The sequence below is a fragment of the Gekko japonicus genome, unplaced genomic scaffold (assembly GCF_001447785.1).
Source record: "Gekko japonicus isolate JY-2015 unplaced genomic scaffold, Gekko_japonicus_V1.1 scaffold1301, whole genome shotgun sequence".
Taxonomy (NCBI): Eukaryota; Metazoa; Chordata; class Lepidosauria; order Squamata; family Gekkonidae; genus Gekko; species Gekko japonicus.
The window spans coordinates 288408-313905 of record NW_015169213.1 but is presented as its reverse complement, the minus strand read 5'-3'; the positions used below and the strand labels follow the sequence as shown (position 1 = coordinate 313905).

The 25498-nt window shown below is 41.7% G+C and overlaps 1 protein-coding gene across 1 annotated transcript in view; it reads right to left on the bottom strand.

Moving 5' to 3' along the window:
• Positions 1–25498, bottom strand: part of LOC107114785 (slit homolog 3 protein-like) — a 291107-nt gene that overhangs the window by 210334 nt on the left and 55275 nt on the right. Inside the window, exons 8-9 of the mRNA XM_015416378.1 lie at positions 8677–8827; positions 7638–7712 (exon numbers count right to left, since the gene is read on the bottom strand). Of these exons, the coding sequence (XP_015271864.1) occupies positions 7638–7712; positions 8677–8827 (226 nt within the window). The remainder of the gene's footprint in view (positions 1–7637; positions 7713–8676; positions 8828–25498) is intronic.

Here is a 25498-nt window from a genome sequence, read left to right as displayed (position 1 = left end):
GCTCTGAGCCTCATGGATAGGGCGCTGTATAAATTGCAAATGTAATGTAATGTAAATCTTCCGCCAAAGTTCCTATAGGTTGCCCACCAAAACCCCAGGAGCCTAGTTACCATTGTTTCTCGGGAGTGAAGCTAGGCAATGCATCGCTGGCGCCTAGTGGCGGTCAGCGGACATAACACTGCACCTCAGAAGTACTATGTGAAAATGTCTTTGCTGCATTCCTAAGTTACCTTCTCCTTGTAGCATTGTTGTATCTGGCTCAACGTTTGCAGGAGCTTTCTTAGGGGCAGTAAGAGGTGAGGGGTGTGAGGGGGACTTGGTCAGAGGGAGTGGTGATGTGGTGGACATTTCTTCAGGTTCATGAGGGAGGCACGCACCAAAATGGCTCCTAGAAGGGTCTACCATCTCCCCATGAACATTCATAAACTCAATTGCCATGCTGGCTGTTATGAGAAATGTCTATTCAAGAGTCTTGAATCGCTGATAACTGTAACTGTCCTCAACTGTCTGCAGTCTCTTTTAACTGTGTTTTTACCTTAGAACATTGAGATTCACAGCTGAGCAATCAGAGGGAGGTGGGTGCAAGCAAGCAGGTTTTAGCTCAGAACTCTGAGCTACACAGTTGATCAATTAAAGGGGGGGCAAGGAGGCAGCGGCCTGCCAGGCACATGGAAAACAACTGGGGGAACACATTTTGCACCTTTTTTACCCCCTTAGGGGTCGTGTTTCTCAGAAATCTCTTTGTAGTGGAGGTTGACATCATGGCAGGAATAGGAATGCACTCCCCTTATTTTCGGTTTCTTGGTGCAGGGGTTTGGCCTGGGCATTGAATTTTGGTTGAGGACAGTGATGGTTCCATTTTGGCTGGCACCCTTCCGGTTCCCTGTTGTTTACATCTATTTTGCCCTCCTCCCCCTGTCCGTGAAGTAGCAGGCACTGGGAGTTGGAATTATTCTTTTTAATGTTGTACTAATGTTTTAAATTAATTTTATCTTGTTTTATCTCTGGTTGTACATCACCCAGAGCCCTGCAGTAGCAGGGGTGGGACGATTAATAAATACAACAAATAATAATAATAATTAACTTTGGAGGGGTGCAGGGCATACCCTTTTCTTCTTTACAACTTAAGAAGTGGGACACAACTATGTATTCAAAACAACATCCAAGCAATCAGATATTAAGGAAGTTGAAATGAACCAATTTTCTAGAGCCCACATTGTGAGAAGTTAAATAACAGGAAACCACTTTTCTACAAATTTTGGGTATATTTCCATAGTGGGTGGGAGTGTGTCTAATACCATTGGGGAGGCTGGCCCAGAAGCATTGCTAAGGTGCTTCTGCTCAAGTTTAAAGTACCCTGGCCCTGCTCCTACACCTGACAGAAACCCACCTGTCTGGTGTTGGGGTGAGTGTGTTTAAAGGCATCAGGGAAGCTGGGCCAGCAGCAGTGCTAAGGCAGTGCTGCTGAGCAAGTCTCCCCAACACCTGTAAGTATCCCACCCCTCTCCTACACCTGACAGGCAGCTGCCTATCCAGTGTAGGAGGGGGATGGGTATTGCAAGCCACTGTGTAAGCTGGGCCAGCAGGATCACTAAGGTGTCACTGCTGGGGTGGGCTCCCTGATGGCTTTAAGCACCCTGCACCCACTGCTGCACCTGACAGACAGCCACCTGTCAGGTGTAGGAGGTGGGGGGAGTGTGTTTGAAGCCATCGGGGAGGCTGGGCCAGCAGCACTGCTACACCTCACAGGTGGTTGTTGGTCATTCCTGATTTCTTCAACTGTCATTACCTCTCTGCAGTCTCCTGTAACTGTTTTTTTTACCTCAGAACACTGAGCTCTGCAGCTGACCAGTCAGAGAGTGGGGGGGGTGCAAGGAGACAGCAGCTTGGCAGCCACATAGGAATCAGTGGGGGGGAGCATATTTTATCCCTTTTGACCACCTTAGAGGTTGAATTTCTAAAAATCCCTTCTAAGTGAACATCTACATGATGGTAGGAGTCCCCTCCCTGAATTTTGTGTTTCTAGATCCAGGGGTTTCGCCTGGGCATTGATTTTATGTTGAGGGAACTTTCTTTTATATATATACTAGGAATAAGGCTCGTTGTGGAAATAAATACAATGAGCTCTAGAAAGAGGCTCTGGGAGAGTGCCAAGGCCTTAGGCACTCAGTGTCAATGTGCTGTGGCGATCTCAGCAGGGTATAATGACACAGAGCCCACCATTTTCTCCAGAGGAACTGATCTCTGCTACCTGAAGAGTAGTTGTAATTTTCAGTGATCTCCAGTTCTCACCTGGAGATTGGCAACAATTGTTACTCAAGAGAAAATGGCTGGTTTGGAGGGTGGAGTCTATGGCATTGTACCTGTCTGCAGTCCCATCCCTCCTCAAACCTCACCCTCTCCAGGTTCCATCCCTCAAATCTCCAGAAATTTCCCACCTGGAGTTGGCAACCCTATCTCCTTCCCAGCCAATCATCAACCTACCTTTATTTCCCTCTCTCTCTTCAGCTTTCCATTTCCCCACACAATCACCTGCAGCCTCTTTCGTGCTCTGAAGCCCTGACTGCCACAGAGTCCACCATTTTCTCCAGGGGAACTGATCTCTGCCATCTGGAGAGCAGCTGTAATCCTGAGTGATCTCCAGCCTTCACCTGGAGATTGGCAACAGTGGATTCCCAGGAGGAAAAGTAGTCTTTCTCTGCAATGGGGACCAAAGTAGCTTACGTCATTCTCCTCTCCCCCTTTTGACTTGCACAACAACCCTGTGAGGTAGGTTAGGCTGAAAGTCTGTGATTGGTACAAAATCACCCACTCGGCTTCTACAGCTAGAACCTGGATCTAGCCGACCCTGCTCTGAAGCACTGACTGCTGTGCCTAGGGCAGCCAACCTCCAGGTGGAGCCTGAAGATCACCACGTATCGTAACTCCAGACAACAGATCTCCCCCCCCCGAGAAAATAACTGCTTTGGAAGGTGGGCTGTATGGCATTCTGTTCAGCTGAGGCCTCTCCCCTCCCCAAAGCCTGGCTTCCATAGACTCTACCAGGAAATCTCCAGGAATCTCCCTACCCGGAGCTGGCAACCCTAGTCAGGACTGGCCCCAATGAGTTCCTCACAAAGGCCTGCAAAGGGTTTCCTTCCTTTGTCTGAACCAAGCTTGGTTGCCTACCATGGCAAAACGGGCTCCGGTTTACAACTCAGCTGTTTGCCTCCCACCCTCGTCCTGTGGGCGTATCTCACTCCTTAAGTTCGCTGCCGACACTCATGGAATCGTCACTGCTTTTTTAGAGGGACAGTGAGACCCCTCTGGCCGAATCTCCCTATTTGGAGATGGAATCCCCAATCTTTGGGGGATCCCTGGAAAGTTGGCAGCTCAAGGGTCTGGACTTTCCTTGCGTCCCTGGGCTACCCACTCCCTGGGCTACCCACTGAGCCAGTTTGGTGTAGTGGTTAAGTGTGCGGACTATAATCTGGGAGAACCGGGTTTGATTCCCCCCTCCTCCACTTGCACCTGCTGATGTGACCTTGGGTCAGTCACAAGCTCTGGCACAGCTGTCCTTGAAAAAGAGCAGTTTGTGTCAGAGTTCTCTCAGCCCCACCCACCTCACAGGGTGTCTGTTGTGGGGAGGGGAAGGGAAAGGAGTTTGTAAGCCGCTCTGAGACTCCAAGTGAAGAGCGGGGTATAAATCCAATCTCTTCTTCTCTTCTTCTTCTTTTGGTATTGTGCAGAGCAGGGGAGACTATGTGGTCAGAGCACAACACAGATTATTAGCCCAAATTAAAGAATTTATTCAACTATTTACACAGTTATGGAGCACACACACACTGTAGGAGTGAGTACACGGTATGAACCAACAGGGCATAAATCAACAGGGGTTAAACACAATCCTCACACAATACTCTCTACCTCTGGAGGTTGTGGGTAGGGAAACTTCCATTCATTCCCCAGTCCAGCCGACTGTGGAGTGTCTGAATTTCTGCTGCCTCCTAGGGACGAAGACTGCCTTGGGATAGTCCTTTCCCCCCCACATTTTTTGGCCTTGGGGCAGCTGGGAACGGTAGACCAGCAAATGAGGAATCCCCATTCAACCTAGTGAGTGATACCCCTGCAGGCTCCTTTCTGGAACTACAGCTCAATTAAACCTTATGGGGGAACATTTTAAACAAAGAACCACAGCCATCTTACAAACACAGGTAACTGCCATTTCGTGACACCTACCAACAGCCACTAAGGGAACAGTTAGTCCCACATTGGAGGCAAGTAGGAGAAGCGTCTTTGTCAAGAGAGAAAGCCATTTGCAAGTAATTCTGGCAGGGCACAGTGGCTGAAGGGGGAGTGGGTGGGGAAGAGGAGGAGACCCAGCACCCGGCCAATGGCACGAGAGTACTCTTGAGTGGCGGCTGACGGGCCAATGGCTGAGGGAGTGCATGGAATGTGGCTACTCCAAAACAGAATTATTATATATTGAGATAGAGAGATAAATGAGGCAACTTTGAGTCTGACAAAGTGATCTAAAGGTTTTTGGTTTAAACTGTATTTTAAATCAGATGATGATATCCCCTATAAATTACAAGTTAGTGTCATTATGTATATTAATAGGTGATCTTTCCTCTACTGTGCAGGCTGTTAATGCAGCCTGCCTTAACATCTGGCCGAACATCTGTTCGAGCCCCACCGTGGCCGGAGTGAGCTCCCGGCCGGCATCCCAGCTCCCGCCCACCCAGCGGTTCAAAAGCCCGTTAAAGGGCAAGTAGATGAATGGGAACCTACCCTTAGTAGGGTAGGGGCACCCCCCTCGTCCGAGGTATGTGGTGTGCGGTGGCGGCAGCGGCGAAAGAACAACAACAATGGCGGCGGCGGATCCTGGCGGCAGAGATGAGGCGGCGCGGCGGAACATCGAGAGTGATCCCTGGTGGCCTGCAGAGTTCCAGCAGAAAGCGGCCGGCGCGAGCAGCAGGAGGCATGGATGACGTCATCTCCCGGCGCGGCGGAGCCTATCGGACGGAGCCAAGGCCGGAGAGGGACGAACTCACGCGCCGAGACAGCTGCCTCGCTGAAAGAACCGCGCTGGAGAGAGGAGCGTCCTGCCGACCGAAGGACCCGAGGAAGCCGGAGATCAGAAGAAAGAGCCGCCACCACCGGGGTGCTAGGTAGGCTGACCCAACCCCTGAGAATGTGCCCATAGTTAGGGAACCACACCAGTGATTAGCACTACAAGTTGTAAACCGCCCAGAGACCCCCATTGGGGGGTTAGGGCGGTATATAAATCGAAGGTTAAATAAAAAAAAATAAATAACATGTCAAATGATCACTAGCCTCAAAAGGTGAAGTAATATACTACGTGAGTATAGGAAGTCAGGGAGGCCCCCATACTTGTATCATTTCACAGAATGTGCAAAAATAGAACTGCTCAGCAGGGCATTTTTATGAAGGGATTAGAACTGAAGGACAATGAACCCGCTCAGCAGGGTATAGGATTGACTACTTTTATAAGGGTATAGGATTGACTACTGCAATGTTTAATGTATGTATTACCTTCCTTTTGCTGCATTGTCTTTGTAACTCACTTTCTACATTGTTTACTGTATGTCATGAGTCACACAGACTTTTTGTTTGGGTTTTAGTTTGTTTTCTTAGCGTTTGAGACCTAATGAATAAGTATCAGCAAGAAAGTCAGGCTATAAATGAGGTAAGTAAATAAAAATATTGAACTTATTATTTTATATATTTATTTTAAACCCTACATGTAGAACTTTAAAGATCAATACCAGCACCTTGAATTGGGCCCAGAAACAAACTAGTAACTGGTGTAGATGGAACAAAACAGGCATGATATGGTCCCTATGACCAGTCAGTCAGTCAGTCAGTCATTTATTATTACGGCAACAAGCCATAGAACACACATGCTTAAATATAACATTCATAACATTCATATAACTGAATTTAGGACAGTAAAATAAAATTCTATAAAAATACAGTTGAGCGTAATAAAGTAAAAGAAGAACATAAAACAGAGACTATTAGGCAACTATTATTATACATTTGATTGTGTATTTTGGATGCAGTAGCATGCTACCCAAAATTTTGCCACAGTTTCGGTAATTGTCCGGTTCCCATTAATTAACAATCGGTTACACTGCTCAGCACCTGATTGTCCCACCATATCTGTTATAAGAGGAGTAATATATTTGTCACGGATCTTGTTATACCAGTTACAGCTGAGCATCATGTGCTCAATAGTTTCTGTCTCTCCTGAGCCGCATCGACAAAGTCTATATTCAGTGGGGATCCTTTTGAATCTGCCCTCAAGCATCGCAGAGGGGAAAGCCTCACATCTGGCTAATGTGAAGGTTTTCCTAAACTTATGAGTATCAAGCTGTGATAAATAGGACATGGGTTGCAAGCGATATTTGACAGAATCTGGGGCTCTAAAATTAGGACATCTACCGAGATCTGTCTGTCTCTCCATGTCCATCATTCTCTGTTTTAGGGCTGATTTTGCTACATCCCAATGCATACTCAAAATCGCTTGGGGGGAAAAACCAAGCTCATATAATTTATTATGAACTGCTCTCAGCCATTTAGATTGAAAGTTGTCTGAGAGTAACAAGTGGGTTAGTCCATGAGGATGGAAATTTAGTTTAAGCCAATACTGGAGTGAAGCTAAAGTAATTTTGGCTTCCACTGATATAGCACCTGTCTCTAGACGGATCAGTGTATTCGATACACACCATGGGACCTGAAATCCCTATGATCAACTGCAGTCAACATTTTGGCCACAGCATTCTGTACCAACTGTGGCTTCTGGACAGTCTTCAAAGGGAGCTCCATATAGAGCACATGTCAGTAATCTAATCTAGATGTTATCAGGGCATGCACCACAGTGATAAGATGTCAACCCTCCCCCCCCCGGGAAGATCTACAGCCAGCTCACCAGATGAAGATTGTAAAAGGCATCCTGGCCACTGCTGACACATAATTATCCAACAGGAGGCCCATATCCAGGAGCACCCTCTACTTATGAACCTGCTCTTTTAGGAGTGCAACTCCATCCAGAACAGGAGATATTTCAGTTCCTGGGTCAGACCTTCACCCCACCAGAAGCAATTCCATTTTGTCAAGTTTAAGTTTCAGTTTGTTAGCCATCATCCATTCCAAAACCATCTCCAGGCATCTGTTCACCATTTCCACAGCTTCTATGGGATCTGCTGGAAGTGCAAGATAGAGCAGAGTATCATCTGCATATTGGTGGCAACTCAGCCTAAACCTCCAGATGACCTCTCCAAGTGACTTTATATATATGTTGAAAAGCATGGGGGGCAAAACAGAACCTTGCAGAAGCCAGTAGGCCGGACGCCAAGGTGCAGAGCAACTGTTGCCGAGCACCACACTGAAACCTACCTTTGAGATAGGACCAGAATCACCACAGTAAGTGCCTCCCAGTCCCAATCTGAAAAGCAGTCCAGAAAGATACCATAATTGATGACAAACATCATGAGCATGTTTGGGCATGTCTACTTGGAAGTAAAGTGATTAATTTACTTCCAAACAAATGTGCACAGGACTGTTGCTTTAATCAGTTAATTTCTGTTGAGCCTCACTATGTATCCTAATAATTAAAAAGAAACAGAACTTACATCTTCCGTAAACTGGGGAGCTTCTTGAATATTCCAGTAGCTTCAAGAACAAAAATGTCATTGTCATGTAAGCGCCTTATGAAAAAACAATAAAAACATGTCATAGTCTTGGACGTATCAGTGTGGCATGCAGATCTGTCATGCAAATTAACAAGAACAAAAGAGAATTATAATTTATTAACACAAATGATCATTTATCTGCCAATGTTGTTTGTAATGTTAATCTGAATTGCAGATTCAAGTTGCAATGCTCCATATTCAAACTCTGTGACATTAAGGAAAAAAACCAGTATATTTTCAGTTTGTTTGGGGAAAAACCACTCAAGTACTCTTGATAAACACTTCTTGATAAACCTTTAGGAGGCCATCATGCCATTGCAACAGAAAAACAATGATGCCTGTCCTAGTAATTTCATATGAGATGAGGCTATGACATATTTATTTTCTTTTCACATTTCAGTCAAAATACAAAGTGCTGAATCTGACACACAAATTGTTTAATCATAATGTATGCAACAATTATATGTTTAACTTGAGCCTTTCATTTAAAAAGAAATTGGAAAGCAAATAGCATTTGAACACAGTTTCAACAATACAGAATAAAGAAATGCAGACTTACAATGTTTTGTTTCTGTGACAACATGACTTTGCCACAGCATTTTGGATATATTTTACAGGTTTTAAAATGCAGGTTTTGACACTGTAGTATGTATATTTAGAGTGAATATTAAGGTCTGTTCCTTAAAATAGTCTGTAGGTTAAGAAATGACAACTAGGGGTTTCAGAATAACAAAGGCAAATGAAAATTAAGTGTTGCTAGTTTTCATATTAGTGTTTGTTTTAACAATAGCATTAACTTTTTGGTTTCATTTTATGTTAATTAGTAAACAAATACACAACCCAAATATACTGGCCCATACCTACTGGCCTTTTTACTTCTCTGAAATTTCCGAACTTGGCCAACAAAACCAGAATTAACAAAACTATTTTACTTGTTAGGCATTCTATTAATTGTTGCTGTTCAAAGTGGAACACTTACAGATCTGTGGTATATTCTGGGAGATGACTGGGAAGTTGGGTGAGTTTTTGGTTGGAACAATCTACAATCGTTCCTTCACAGCGGCACCTCTCAGGACAGACAAGATCCATGAAGCACTCCCCACTGAACTTACTCCTGTAGTCCTCTGACCCTGCAAAATTGAAATGTTTATGAGTAAATAGCTGCATTATAAAGTAACCATAACAAAAAAGAAGTGGAAAAGAAAGTGTTTCCATTATCTTAGAAAACCTCTTCCAAAGTGATCCAACTGAAATCTACTTTAGGTTGTGAAATGCTTTGCCCAGTTCACTCCAACATACTTCTAGAGCTTAGAGTCCTATCTCATCTTAGAAAAGATCACTTAAGTGCCTTTTCACCTTGTAGAAAATATATTTCTTAGTATCAATAACCACCACATGGAAAATGGTGTGTTAGACAAATCATGACTAAAATATAATGTCATATATCATTTTAATCAACGCACTGTATATGATTAAAACGAGCTAGTCTCCTTTGCAAGAATAAATATTTTAACAAAGGACATGAGAAATTGGAGTGGAAAGTAACCTGAGTTCCAATCATTTTCTCTTTAATCATGATAGGTACAGATTATATTTAGTAAGAACTGCATTTCGCCTTGCTATTGTACTACAACTGTCAGGTCCCCTTTGGCTTGTTTGAAAGAAATGTCTTTCCAGTTAGGCTGAATAAACCAAGAACATATTAATGAGAGGTTTAAACATGATCTCTGAGTTTATCACCGCCAAAATATTAATGGCTATGTAATCTACGGCTATGCCAGCACAGATCCAATCATATAGCATTTGCCTACCCACTTCATGGTTCATTAAGGGAATACGTCTCTGAAATCCCATTACATTTAACCATCCTTTCCTGAACCCACAATATTTATTCATCAATGCCAGACTCTTTTATCTGATAAATATTAACATTTCAGAAAAGGAATTTTGGGGAGGCAAAGGATAGGAGTTGGTATAGCATCAACTTATCTGCAAGTGGACTCCAAACTGATATTTTTGTACAGACTTGAATTTGTCATTTATCATTCAGAGGATAACACATTTGTTTAAAGAAACCACTGTAATCAAAGGTTTCCAGGTGATCTCCAGCACAGAACAGTTACAACAGTTAAACAGTCAAGTCTCCCAGAACTAGAACTAATATAGAAATAACTAGAAATAATATAGCCGTGGTGGCTCAGAGGTTAAGACGCTGAGCTGCAGACAGGAAGGTCTGCAGTTAGGCAGTTCGAGACCCTAGTGCTGCGGGACGGAGTGAGCGCCCATCCCTGGCCCCAGCTTCTGCCAACCTAGCAGTTTGGAGGCAATAAACTGCAAGTAGATAAATAGATACACGCAAGTAGATAAATAACATGGATATCACCACATGGGCAACACCAAAATTAGATTGATTATATCATTTGCAGTCAAAGATGGAGAAGCTCCATACAGTCAGTAAAAACAAGACCTGGAGCTGACTGTGGCTCAGATAATGAGCTACTCATTGCCAAAATTTAGGTTTAAACGGAAGAAAGTTGTGAAAACCACTAGGCCACTCAGGTGTGACCTAGATCACATCCCTTATGAATATACAATGTAGGTGGATAATAGGTTTAAAGGACTAGATTTGATAGACAGAGTGCCTGAAGAACTATGGACGGAGGTTCGTGACATTGTACAGGAGGCAGCAATCAGCACCATTCCAAAGAAAAAGAAATGCAAGAAAGCAAAGTGGCTGTCTAATGAGGCTTTACAAATAGCATAGGAAAGAAGGAAAGTGACAGGCAAAGGTGAAAAGGAAAGATTTATCCAACTGAATACAGATTACCAGAGAACAGCAAGGAGAGATAAGGAGGTCTTCCTGAATGAACAATGCAAAGTAGTAGAGAAAAACAATAGAATGGGAAGCACTAGAGTTCTCTTCAAGAAAATTGGAGAAATCAAGGGAACGTTCTGTGCAAAGCTGGTCATGATAGAAGAAGAAGAGAAGAGATTGGATTATTACCCTGTCCTTCACTACCCAGAGGAGTCTCAGAGCGGCTTACAAACTCTTTTCCCTTCCCCTCCCCACAACAGGCATCCTATGAGGTAGGAGGGGCTGAGAGAGCTCTGACAGAAACGGCTCTTTTTCAAGAACAGCTGTGCCAGAACTATGGCTTGACAAAGGTCATCCAGCAGGTACAAGAGGAGGAGTGGGGAATCAAACCCAGTTCTCCCAGATTAGAGTCCACACATTTAACCACTACACCAAACATGATAAAAGGAAAATGGTAGGGACCTAACAGAAGCAGAAGAGATCAGGAAGAGATGGCAAGAATACATAGAAGAACTATACAAGAGGGACCTCAATGTCCTTGACAACCACAACGGTGTGATCTCTGACTAGAGTGTGAAGTCAAATAGAAAGGGTTACTAACACCAAAGCTAGCGGTGGTGATGGTATCCCAGCTGAGCTATTCAAAGTCTTAAAAGATGATGCGGTTAAAGTGCTGTACTCAATTTGCCAGCTAATTTGGAAAACGCAACAGTGGCCGCAGGACTGGAAAAGGTCAGTTTACATTCCAATCCCAAAGAAGGGCAATGCCAAGGGATGTTCAAACTATCGCACAATTGCACTCATTTCACATGCTAGCAAGGTCATGCTCAAGATCCTACAACCTAGGCTTCAGCAGTACGTGGATAGAGAACTGCCAGAAGTACAAGCTGGGTTTCAAAGAGGTAGAGGAACTAGAGATCAAATATCCAGCATTCGCTGGATTATGGAGAAAGCAAGGGAGTACCAGGAAAACATCTACTTCTGCTTCATTGACTATACTAAAACCTTTGATGGTGTGGATCACAACAAACTATGGCAGGTCCTTAAAGAGATGTGAGTACCAGACCACTTCACATGTCTCCTGAGAAACTGAGTATAAGGGTCAAAAAGCAACAGTTAGAACTGGATATGGAACAACTGATCAGTTTAGCATAGGAAAAGGAGTACGAAGGATGTGTATTGTCACCCTGCTTATTTAATTTATATGCAGAGTACATCATGCGAAATGCCAGCCTGGATGAATCATAAGCTGGAATTAAGACTGCCGGGAAAACATCAACAACCTCAGATATGCAGACGATACCACTCTAATAGCAGAAAGTGAAGAGGACCTAAAGAGCCTCTTGCTTACAGTGAAAGAGCAGAGTGCAAAAGTTGGCTTGAAACTCAGCATCAAAAAACCTAAGATCATGGCTTCCGGCCCCATCGCTCCTTGGCAAATAGAAGGGGAAGTCATGGAAGCAGTGACAGAACTCACGTTCCTGGGATACAAGATCACTGCAGACGGTGACTGCAGCCATGAAATTAAAAGACGCCTGCTTCTTGGGAGGAAAGCTATGGCAAACCTAGACATCATAATAAAAAGTAGAGACCATCACCCTGCCAACAAAAGTCCGTATGGACAAAGCAATGGTATTCCCAGTAGTAATGTATGGCTGCGAGAGTTGAACTATAAGGAAGGCCGAGCGCTGAAAAATAGATGCTTTTGAATTATGGAGCTGGAGAAGACTCTTGTGAGTCCCTTTGACTGCAAGGAGATTAAATTAGTCAATCCTAAAAGAAATCAATCCTGACTGTTCCCTGGAAGGCCAGATACTGAAGCTGAAGCTCAAATACTTTTTGGCCTCTGAATGAGAAGGGAGTACTCACTGATGCTGGGAAAGATTGAAAGTAAAAGCAGAAGGAGACGGCAAAGGATGAGATGGTTAGAAAGTGTTATCAATGCAACAAACATGAAATTAAGCAAACTCCAGAGAACGGCGGAAGGCATGAGGGCCTGGGGTCCATGGGGTCGTGAACAGTCGGACTCGACTGTGACTGAACAACAACAAATAGGTATGGCTTCAGTGGGAAGGTAACAGCATTCCGTGTGCTTTGGCGTTTAGTCATGCTGGCCACATGACCAAGGAAATGTCTTTGGACAGCACTGCCTCTTCAACTTGGAAACAGAGATGAGCAACTCCCCTTAGTGTCGGATTCAACTGGCTTTTGAACATGGGAAACCTTTTTAACCCATAACCAGATGTGCAACAGCACTACTCGCTGGTACAGATGGTTATATAACCATATCAATAACACCACTATTGTTTTAATTGTGCTACAGTGAATTGGTAACATTTATTCTTTATTGTTGTTGTAGCCATAGGCCATAACAACCCAACATATATACCAACATACATCAATACATTTATCACAACAAAAAGAAATTATTACATAGCAGAGTAAAACTTAGAAGTTTAAAAGTAAAATGGTAAAAAATAAATACAACAGAATAAAATATCAATGATACGACATAAAACTACGGTTTACCTAATTTTTTTGCAGAATTAACAGGTACTAATTTCTCTCTTATATTTATTGCTAAAAAGATTAAAGTGGTCATTTTGAGGGTAACAAAAGGGATACTGTCTGCCAATTAAAAAATTAATACATTCCTCATCTGAGTCAGGAAAATGTACAATGAACTGATTCGACAGTTTGTTTCAAATGCCCCATAAAAAGGGCAATATAAAACATAGTGTACAGTATCTCCCACATGCTACAGTTGTTATCTCAATATACGTAATAATAGGTTTAGCAGTTCTGTGAATTCCCAGCTTTCATTTAAAAAGTAAGTCTCTACCCCCTTTCTGCTGAGATGATATGCCTTTTCTAGATGTAAGGGACTACAAACTTTAAAAAATAAAAGCTGAGAATTTAGAGAACCTGTTATACATACAGTTACAGTATTCCAAGCGCCAATTTTTTTAAAAAAAACTTTAAAAGCCCCCCAGTGGAAGGAAAAGGCTGCCACAGGGACAGGGGAAATGGCTGCCATGTGGGCAGGAAAATCTGAATTTCCCCTCTCATGGAGCAGCCATCCAGGCTATACTATGCTCTTTCCAAAAACGTCAGAGCAAAGCAGGTTTGAGAAAGTTCAGAGAAAAGCTGGAGATACAAATACACCATGATGCTGTGGGGAAGCAAGGAAAACCCCCCACTTCCCAACAGCATTTAACTTGTGTGGAAATGCCCTCTGCCTTCTAGAAAAGCCTGGGTTATCTGTTGTGATTCTGCTTTTGAAAAGTAAGTTTTGAGGGGTTTTGTTATGATTAATTTTAATGTATTTCTATGAAATTACTAATTTTTTCAAATAGTTTTGAGGGTATTGCTGGGAGGCTGGGTATCAAAATAAATTGATATATAATACATGAACATACTACCGCCCCTTGTTTGCATGTTCCTGGTCAAAGCAACTGCAAGATTATACTTACTTATATTATAATGAATGTACATGAACTAGAATATATATATAGAATAAACAATAAATGGCATTATTTATTATAACACCTCTCACAGTGATCACAACCAGCAAAATGATGAAAACCAACTGTTCCTTTTGTAGGCTAGAATGTGGCCCACCTATGTGTGTAGATGGACAAATGGGGTAGGAGTCAGAATTGCTCAAGAACTTCACATTCATAAGGGTTTGAGCCCCTGTACTTCCTAGCACAATACCTTGGAACCTGAGAAGCTGCTTTGGAAAGTCAGGGGACGCTCTGGGGTAGCATATAATATGAGGAGCTGTTATCAGAAAGAGACATTTTAAAGTTTGGAGTAGACCCAAGAAAGCTTGGACTTAAGCATGGGTAAAGATCTTTGGATCTCAGTCGCAACTTCTGAAAGCATTGATGGGCAAGACATGCACATCCCTTGCCATAAAATGCATTTACATTTTTTAGCGTTGCTGGAAAATGCTTAGAAGATTCATCAGGTTTCTCTCAGAAAACACTCAATAGAGGAAGCCATGTTCCATTTTCCTGTGTGTCCCATTTTCTTGCCAGCATCCCCTTCCCATGGAAAAAATCCTCATTTCTGAGAAGGGGGAGGGCTTACACTAAAGGGAGAACTCACTAAAGAAGGCTGAGCAAGCTCAGGAACATCAATTCCAATTAAGGGGGAAGTCTGCAGTAGGTATTCATTAAATGAATGTCACAGCTACAATATATAGGCCTGGATCCAAAGGCCACATGAATAATTCCTGCACAGGAGAGTTATGGGCTTGTGTTTGTCAAGACCCCCAAGATACAGGGCAAACCTCGTATGAAATTGAATAGAGACCCCCCCATAAAAATAGTGTGGCAGTTCAAAAGAATAGAGTCTCATTTTTCACCAGTTCTATTTCTAGTTCTGCAATATCATAGTACCATACTTTTAAGAATTCATCCTGTTAAAATTTGGGTCATCTTGGTACACAGTTCTTTACATCTTTCAAGGACAAACTACATAGCACAGAACATGTAATTATCCCCCACCAGAAACTAATTGGGATCAACATTTATTTCATAGTATACTTTGGTATTCACATGTTAAACACTTAGGAGGTCATGGCACGTATGGAAGGAGCACATAAAATATGAACCACTACAATGAAAGTAAAGAGGCATATCAGTATTCCAGGAGGGGTGCAAACACAAAAATCTGGGCAGTTCCAGTGTGATTTTGTAATCAACGTTCTTCCTATTCTATACAAACAAAGTGACATTTAGCTAGCCAACACATCACATCATCATCAGGCGTGACACATCAGGTGAAATAGTAAAAGCAGGAAAAAGAAGCAGCAAATAACTGTTACTACTCTACAAATATTTAATATATAAACATGAATACTGTAAATGACCATGGAGTGTAAAGTGATAAATACCACACAGTGTCATCAAGTACTCTGAGCTACCCATCAGCCTGCAATCAGCTGCCAACAAAAGGAAATTTACTATTTAACTTGAACCTTGAGATCACTTGGACAGGTGGCAGCTCTATCATGTTATTCCCTTTAGGAAAACTAATGTGAGAACAGGCCATCTGGTTATAGTACCCATTATACGTGTCCATCCATCTCTACATGCATTATTTTATCAGTATGCTCCCATGGGGCTCTAAGTGGATATGGTGCAATTCAAGAAATACAATATTAAGAATTATGTGCAAGCATTACTTCATCTGTTGAAAAAATCAGTGTTGGGAAGCCCCGAAGAGGAAACACTGTAAATTATATTACTTCGTGTATTTCAGTACTTTCTACAACTTTAAAATTAAAAGCTAACATAAAGAAGGTTTGCTAATGCTCTCTTTTGCTGAACTTTGGAAATCAGCTGCTTAGAACCATACCGTTTCTTTATTTGTATGTATATTATTTAAATTATATTTTAATCAAAAAGCATGAGTTGGGGGGGGTAAGGGGGGAACAAGTTTCTAACCAAGTAAAACTATAGTGTCAATCCTCCTGGTCTCATAGCCCTGGGACATTTGGGGTATCTTGAGAAGATGACAGCACACTAAAAGAAAACCAGCTTCTCACCCCACTTTTCAGTACAACACATGAGGCACCACAGAGAATGGCATTTCAGCGATGGAGAAAAGAGCTTATTTCAAGATTTATCTGACAGTACTGGCAAATACAGCAACCATTTACCAAGTGCTAACATCACAGCATGCATGTAACCTCTTGGGAATGCAGTTGTTCAATGCAGGTGATTAAATCAGTCTGGGATGAAGTTTCTCACCTTAATGTTGGTTACCTGTTTCATTTTGTCAATTGACGAGGAATTTAAAAAATCAAACGTCATACGCAGAGTTGTGGTAGAATGGTTGTCTGAATAGGATTATCCTGCCAAATGGTGAGATTTTTTACCACACTTTCATAACAAATCAAAAATCTGGAGAGGGGAAAAGTCTCATTATAACTGAAGAGCAGTGGTTTTTCAAAATATGTTCTGGAGAACCCAGCAATTCCTTGGATGCTTAAAAGGTTTTCCTCAATGAGAAGAAGATAATAATGGGGCATATGCTTCTCTAAAAATGAGCTTGCCCATTACTATATGCTTTGTCCATAGAACTGTCACCAAGGATGGAGAAAAATGTCCTGTCCCTTTAACAGAGGATTAATGTGTGGAAACATGCACCTGAAACATTTTTTATGATAAAGCGGTTAAATAACTTTACTGGGTCATTAACATCTCATTAAGTCACTATTATAAGGACAGGGCTTTTTTTCTCCAGGCAGTTATCAACCCTAATTGTCCCATGAATTATAACAGCAAGAAAATGTTGGGTGTATTTATGGTGGGCAACAATTAGGCCCCTTCTGATCAGACTGTGTGCCCAGGAATCTATCCTAGAATCTTCTGCGAGGGGCATGTACTACATGGCAAACTCATAGAGATTCACCAGAGGACAACTCAGTATTGAAAGTGTTTTCTGGAGGTAGAAATGTTAAAACCATTGCCAAACCGGTTACCAAGTCAGTTACAAATAATTTGGAGTTTAAAGTTACTTGGTATATGGGATACTGCAGTGATGCATACAAGTATGTAGAATATTCTAAGGTTGGGATGCCAACTTTGAATACTGTACTTTCTAATATCATATATCTAATTTTGAGCCTGGCTACTGTGCAGATCAAAAAAATGCAAAGAATGGGGCTAGGTACATATATAGGATATTTTTCTATAGAACTGGGGAAACCGATCCCACATGATTACATAAAAACCCCAAACTAAAAAAAACAACCCCGTAATATTTGGCAGAAAACATTGAGATCTTATGGCACCACATTGCAAGATCTTGGCCTCCATTTTGAGGGAAGCAGGTGGCCAAAAAGAAGAGCTGCCACTGCTTCCACCATTACTACTGGAGGAGAACAGGTGCTTCAGGTGAGCAGTAGGAAGAAGGCAGGGGAGGAGCAGGAGCTGCCACTACAGAACAGGTACTGCAGATGAACAGACAGGTGTGGGAGTAGGAGGATGGGGAGAAGGAGTGGGAGCCACCACCTCTACACAAGACCTGCAGGCAAATAAGTGGGGGGTAGGAGGAGTGGGAGCTCCTCCCACCCCCCACTCAAACAGGCAATGCAGGTGAGTGGGAATGGGAGAGGGAGGAGCAGGAGCTGCCACCAGATAACAGGTGCTGCAAGCGGCAGGAAAGAGGAAAGGATAGGATTCCCCCACAAGTCTTATGGGTCTCCCACTTGTTCTACAGAATTGCTGTGGCCTTTTTTTCTCACTCAGAACTGTTCTATGATTGAAGAATGATTAGATCATCATGACGATATCTTCACCATCTTAGATGTCTAACACAAGCAATACTGCCCCATAATATTACAAAAGTGCAGAACATGCAGTACAGTTGTCTAAAATCAAGTTTTGACTAGGTCCTGGGAGACCCAGGCTTGAATCCCCACTCTGCCATGGAAGCTTGCTGGGTGATTTTGGACCAGTCACACACTCTCAGTCTAACCTACCACACTGGGCTGTGAGGATAAAATGGAGGAGAGAACAATGTATGCCACTTTGGGTCCCCACAGGGGAGAAAAGTGGGGTATGAATGAAGTGAGTAAAATAAAATTAATTAAGTGGGTGTGATTCTTTAAAAAAATCACTGGCTAAGAATTCATGACTCCAGCTGGGAAATACTGACATATATCAACATAGATGTCCAATTGGTTTACTGGAAGAAGAGTTACTGAATGCATTACTACTGTTCCACATGCAAGTCGTTGTCAAAGCCCTTCCTTAATGCTTTTATCTGTATGTGTGTGTGTGGGGGGGTCCCACTGAGAGGTATATATTCAGCCTTTTAATTTTGCAGAAATTATTACAATTCTCTTTACCCATGGCCTCTTTTTTCATCTTTCCTGTCAAAACGAGGAAGTTTCTCACCTTTTGATGCTTCTGAAAACAGCAGAAGTATCCCAGCATGCTATGCTGCAGGAAAGCATGGAGCCTTCCATGGTGCTTGACAGAACCATGTTCAATTTGTATTGTTCTACCACATGGTTAGATCAAGCACAAAGGAAAATCCCATCAACAGCCAGAGTCAGTGTTAGGCAGCCGCCAAAGAGAGAGGAGCGTTGAGAGGAAGCAGCATGGAGAAGCATAAGCTGGAGATTTCATTGTGAGCTGTCCACTTCACCCATGCATAAAGGAGCTGGAGTTCAAGAAGTCAATAAATACAACAAAAGCAAAAAACCCCACTTTCTAGCACAGACTTTTAGTGAATCAGAACAACCAGAAACTTTTGAAGGTATAACAATTATGAAGAAACTGTAAATGGCTTCATCTATGCCATCATTAGCTAGCTATAAACAGTGAGATCCTCTGCAGAATTACTGCAGCCTAAGGACACTGAAATCAAGACACTCTGGAGTAATCCTACATAGAATTGTACTGTTAGTCTGTTAGTGTACTGTCACCATTGGTCATATCATGCCAACTTGGAAATCCGTACTGAAGCAACCAACTTCTGAGAATTTTATGATGATGTTAACAATCAGTATTTAGCAGTGCTTGCTGTTTTTAAAAAATAAAACTCATTTTATCGATAGGAAATAATCTATTCCAAGATATTTAAATTTTATCATTGCTCTTTTGTAGAATGTCAGCTAGAATATTTGAATTACTTGATGGATGAAATTTTACTAAACATTGGTTAGGAGTCCATACTGTTCCTCAACAATCTGTTCTTCTTCCCACATTGTCAGTATAGGCCTTTCAAAACCTCTCACCCAGTGCCAGAGGAATAGCAGGCAGCTGGTGATGGTGTACTTCTCTGAGCCATCCCCCCCAAATGGGTACAAATTAGGAATTCGAGAATTTCAAAATGAAAACATTTTCAGTCTGCTCTGTTTCAGGTGGGAGTGCCACCAAGCAATTTTTCACTATGCTGTATCTGTATTTTTGTTTAAGGAAAGGAAAAATAATCCTCTTGTGAATGCTACAAACTTAGAGAGGGGGAATTTGTTTAACTTCAGTAGCACCCACCATTGTTAAAGTCAATAAATGCTTACAAAAGTCCTATCACATTTTAGGCCCATTTTATAATTTGTGTCTGCTAAAAAAATGTTTCCATATTAAGAAGAGTTCACATAACTGCCATAATTTATGGTTTGTGTACATGCATGGGGGGATTACTTTGTGGACTGGCACTAGTAAATAGCAATGGCATCTACATGATAGTATGCTTCTTACCACAATTAATTTTAGCATATTCAAACCTTTACATACGTCATGGAAGCTGCATGGAACCATCACAATCTTGAAATCTCTACTCCCAGCACCAAATCAGCACAGACCAAACAGTTTGTTAGATATAGTATCAAGGCTTATAAGAAAGACACATGGTACAGAAAAGCTCTGAGGGAGCTCTTGACCTCTGATCATCTTGTGAACAAATAGTTACAGCATCCCACCCCAGCCAAGGCAAGCAAGCATACTGCATTTGCCTCCAATGACAGTATAAAAGCAGGATAATTTTTTTCCCTAAATGAAAATGACAGTTATGCAGAAAGATTGTAATGTGTGAAACAGACCACAGAATGAGAGAAACTTACAGTGGAAGTTGATATGGATTTCCTCTAACTCCATTGAAATCAATTGGTAAGCCTGGACTAATGGGATAAAATTGAATTGTTTTACTATTCTTTCCTAATGTAAAAAAGGCTTCTCATGACCAGTTTGGTTTACTCTTGATCTTAAGATGCATGGGAAAGCACATAAATTAAGAGCAGTGAACAGTTTGGACCTGCAATGGATATTGTAATCTAATTTCCTTATCACCAATCACTATCTTTTATTCATACTTAACTATGCTGGAGGGGAGAGACTGAATTTATTTCTTGGCTTGTCTACATTTTTGTTGTATTGTTGTATTGTTTAGTTCAGGTGGATACTACTGTTTTGCCCATTTAAAATGGATGCAAAAGAAATACAGAACTGCTCTTAATACAGGTTAGTAAAGGTAAAGATAAAGGTTTCCCTTGCTCGAAAGCCAGTCTAATCCAACTCTAGGGGGCGGTGCTCATCTCCATTTCCAAGCCGAAGAGCCAGTGCTGTCTGAAGATGTTTCAATGGTTATGTGCAGGGGTCATTTCGTAGAAAAAGAGCTAGGGGAACTCATTAGCATAACTCATTAGCATATGCCACACCACATGACATCAGGGGCCCGGTGGTGGACCTGCAAGGCCAGCGGGAGTGCGAGGAAGCCCTGCCAAGGCCCTCCCTGGCCCCAGGCAGGCAGGGGTGGGGAGAGGCGGGGAGGAAGCAACTTACCCTCCCTCTTCTCCTGCCTTCTCCTGGCTGAATGAGGGCTGGAAGTGGGGCGGCTGGAAGCAGGGGGCGGGGCTTCGTCATGTGACCCGCCCCCCTGCACCTCACCCGGGGGAACTGTGTTCCCCCGCGTTCCCCCCCAAAATGACCTCTGGTTATGTGGCCGTCATGACTAAATGCAGAGATGCACAGAACACTGTTACCTTCCCACCAAAGCGGTACTTGCAATTTCTTGCTTTCAAACTGCTAGGTTGGCAGGAGCTGGGGCCAGAGACAGGCGCTCACTTCATCCCACGGCACTAGGGTCTCAAACTGCCAAACTACAGTTTGGTCTGCAGCTCAGCATCTTAACATGTGAGCCACCGCAGTTACCAATATATAAAGTACACTTTAGTTACAGTGAAGTCTTGAACTAGACAGCAAGGGTAGAAGACGTTTTTCACCTGTCCAATACCAACCAACACATTTACCAAAGGGGAAAATCCAAAGGGAAACTCTAATTAGTCTATGCATTTGACACCCTCTTGGATCTGTGGTCAGTGATATTTGAAAGCATTCACCATCTAAATTAAAATTATTGCTGAGAACTCAAGTACAGATATGAAACACAGACAAGGCCTGCTCTCTTCTATAAATGCTAACAACATCTCTGTTTGATAAATGGAGGATTACATGCTAACACAGAGAATTCTGCTGTGATGATAGAGGTTACACAGAAGTGTCAACTAACTATGCAGGTGGTTATGTCTCTGTCTTCCATATTTGTACCAGTGCACCTATCTTCAATTTGGATTGAATTACTGAGAGGCAGCATCTGACAGAGAGATTTCTGTTGGCAGATGGCTCATTGTCTTACCTTCATTGTTAGTTATATTACTGGTGTGTATGACATCTCTTTGGCATTGTAATAGCTAATAAAACCAGTTGAACAGAATAGGAATCAAATGCCACAGAGACTAAGGAAACACATTTGGTGATCAGAGTTTCAAATGAGAAACATTCTTATTGTTATGATAGAAGGGGGGAAAACTCCAGTGACTTTCTGTTTCCTTTAAACATTCTTTCATTTGCAAGAAAACCACAGAACATGGACAGATCAATCAATTGCTTGTCAAAGGTGATAGAGAGAGGAGAGAGAGGGAAGAAAAGCAACAGGAGAAAACAGAAAGAGACATTTCTCAGAGCAGAGCAATATTTTTCATGCCATTGGCAGCATACACAGTAGAGTAGCACACTAATTAAGGAGCCCTGCCAATTCTAAAGCGACGCTGGACTATCATTGAGCAAGTACAATCTGCTGCTGGACTCTTTTTGATTTCCCTGTAGAAAACAAAACTGTACAGTAGTTATCTTAATCAAAAGATGCCAAGCAGAAGAGCCTGCTGAGGAGAAGAGTCTCTGGTGAAATTGAACTGTTGTGTCTCTTTGGACGCTTGGCTGCTATCAGGCAGGTGCTGCTGACAGAAAAGACTATCATGTCTTTTTATTGCTGTTGCTGAAAATGGCAGCATCCTCTTCTTTTTTCTGGGAGCACTGGAGAATGCAGGCTTGTTCATCTTGAACATAGAGTGGTGCAGAATGCTGACAGAATATTCTTATCCAAGTGGGTTCTGTATTTGTCTTGGCCCAGAGGATTTAAATCCATTCTATGAACCCTAATAATCTGCAGATACACACAGGACACTCTTATTTCCTAACAGGCTGTATGAGAACTTCTCTCTTTATAATATCATTCTGATTTTTTCCCTTCAAGGCAAGAGAAGTCTACCATATCGCCTTTAAAAGGAGCAAGGTTTTAAAAATGTAACCATTAAATCTTTTCATGTATTTTCTCCTACGTTCTCTACAAGTACTGTCTTTTGAAAACACATTCCTTTGAAAAAAATTCAAATTGCTGCTTCTAAGTGTGAATGCCACCAATATGTGTTTGCAAACATGTGCATCATACAATCATCGGGGTGCTGTTATTAGATGAACTTCCCTGTTGAGTGTATACTCTTTCCTCCCAAATAAATTTTATTAATTTCAAAATCTTACAAATTAATTACAAACTTTTTACTACAAGAAATAGAATTGACATACTTTAATAATAATCTACTACAAGTTGCCAACTTATTCTGCCTTTCAAAATTACTCCAGTGCAAATGCAGTTATAAACTCTATTTCCCATAATTTTCCTCATATCTATTTGAGCAATGTTTTGTTAAGTCTCCTTATATTTATAACCATATGTTCTGTATATATTTTGTTTCAAAATTTATATTATAAGATGAATTACTATAAAGTAAAATAGAAAGAAAGAAAAGAAATATATTACTCCGTTTCATTACTCTACTCTCTTAAAATCTTTACTATAATTATATTCTTCTTCTTAAACTGGAGCTCTTCTAATCGGCGTTCCCTCCCACTGGGACTCCGGAGCGGTTCCAAAGAACCCATTGGGGAGGTGTGTGGGGGGGAATCCCATCGGCCTTTCCTGCGTGATCCTCTACACTTTATATTCCAGACTGCTTTACTTGGGGAAAAGATAGAGGGTAAAAGAAAGAAAGAAAAAGTAACACTATAGCTGCAATCTCCTCCAATGTAATTCTTTACAGTCTTGTGGTATGTTCCTCTTCTTCTGGTTACCAGTTCTTGGTTTCCTATCCCGAATCTGATTCCAGCACCTTCAGAAGCTCTTCACCAGAACTTAGATCATGGGCTGTGTATATGTGTCCTCGGTGTGTAATCGATATATATCCGAGTGGAAGCCAACGGTACCTGTAGTTCTTCTCTGCAAGCTTTCGTGCAATTGGATGCATATTTTTCCAGGCATTTAGTATTTCAAAAGGAATATCTGGATACAGCTGGACCAAAGTAAGTGTCCTCAAGCTTCAAGACCTCTGTTCTTCCTGGCAATTTCCAAAAGGTTCCGCTTAGTCTGTGTATCCTTAAGTTCTGCCACGATATCAGGTATCAGTGCTGGCAAGCCCGTTTGGGGAGGATTTAAATGGAAAACATTGTTTACCACTGGCCCCAGAAGCTGTATAATTCCCTCTAACCACTCATTTAAAGCAACAGTAAGGTCCTTGTTTAAATCAAAGTTCAGAGAAATTCCATGAAATTTTACTTTGGTTTCCCGTGATTTGATTTCTAACAACATTAGCTTGCTTTTTGCCCATCCTTCAAATGTTTTCAAACCAGCTATTTCTTTAGAGTTCTTTTGCATGCTGGCAACTGCTGGCTCCGCCTTCACATGTACATCCAGTAACATTTTGTTAACTTCATCCAATTGGAGGGGTTCTTACCACCTTTTGATCCCTTAGCCTTCCCCATTGTTTTGGTAAAGCTGTGATATTTAAATTGCAGTCTTTAAAAAAATTTAATTCTTTTGTAGGAGCTCTACGAGGAGGCAGTGTTGGGTGCGACTGCGCAGTCCTGCTGTCGCTCCGCGCCCCCCCCAGTGTATACTCTTGATGGCAAAATCAAGTGTACTCCTACCTAATGCCTAAAATGGCCATTGTTCCTATTTCCAAATGGGAAAAAATGCACCTAGATCCTCAGGATAAGATCATTACACTCTCTATGTACAGTAAACTAAAAGTTAATGATATAAAGCGGAGTCCTTTTAACCCAACATGTGCAATTGTTGTTTGAAATAATGAACCACTTCTGTGCATAAACAAAACACTTCGATCTCAGGGTATTATTCCTGAGCTAAGTTTCTGATGAAAATGAAGAAACTTAATAACAACAAAGGACTTTTCTTCCAGGTCCCTAAAAACTCAAAGTGCACATTTTAATTTAGTTTGCATCTCTGTCTGATGCAATATTAGAATTAAAACAAAGTACCTTTGATAAAATTTCTCCCAACATAGTAGCAATAATTCCAGATTGATAATGAAACACAGTAGTAGTGTTCTTCCATGTCCTTCTCATACTATGGAAACTGAGTTTGCTGACGCTAAGAAAAGCTTCTAAACTGACACGCACTACAAAACGTTTGTGTGTGCGTCTCTCTCTCTCTATGTCATCATGTTTACAATCACCAGAGGCAAACTTTAGGGTAAGTAAAAGTAGATTATTGCTTGTGCAAGTATATAATTAAGTTCATTGTTTTTTCAACAAAAAACAAAACACCAAGGATTTACACCTGTTGCAGTATATGTCAGGACATTATACCAACCAAATACATTAAATTGATATACTAAAGAAATAAGACAATGGGACATTTGACATTCAATAGAATTCCTGTTTTCCAATTCCAGTGATGTGTGCTTTACTTCTTGAAATTCCAAGCAGAATCACGTTGAAAGGCAAACTTGTGAGCTGCATAACTTTTTTTTTTAAAAAAAACAGTTATATATCATTTGACTGTCACAATGTTACACATTCCTGATACCATCCATGGTCATAAACAAGCTGTGGTTATGATTGCACAAAGAGATGCAAAGTCATAAACTGCTTCGACATAACTCTAGCATTCACATCACTTTTCCTTGAGCAGAATGAAGTTTTTCACAGCTATGTCTCCCTATATGGGATTGTGTGCACACTGAGCACTCATCATCATCATCATCATCATCATCATCATCATCATCATCATCATCATCATCATCACCACTTCAATTTGTACCCTGCCCTCCCCAGAAACAGGCTCAGGGTGGCTTACATTGGTTGGTACATAAATAACCATTAAAATCCAT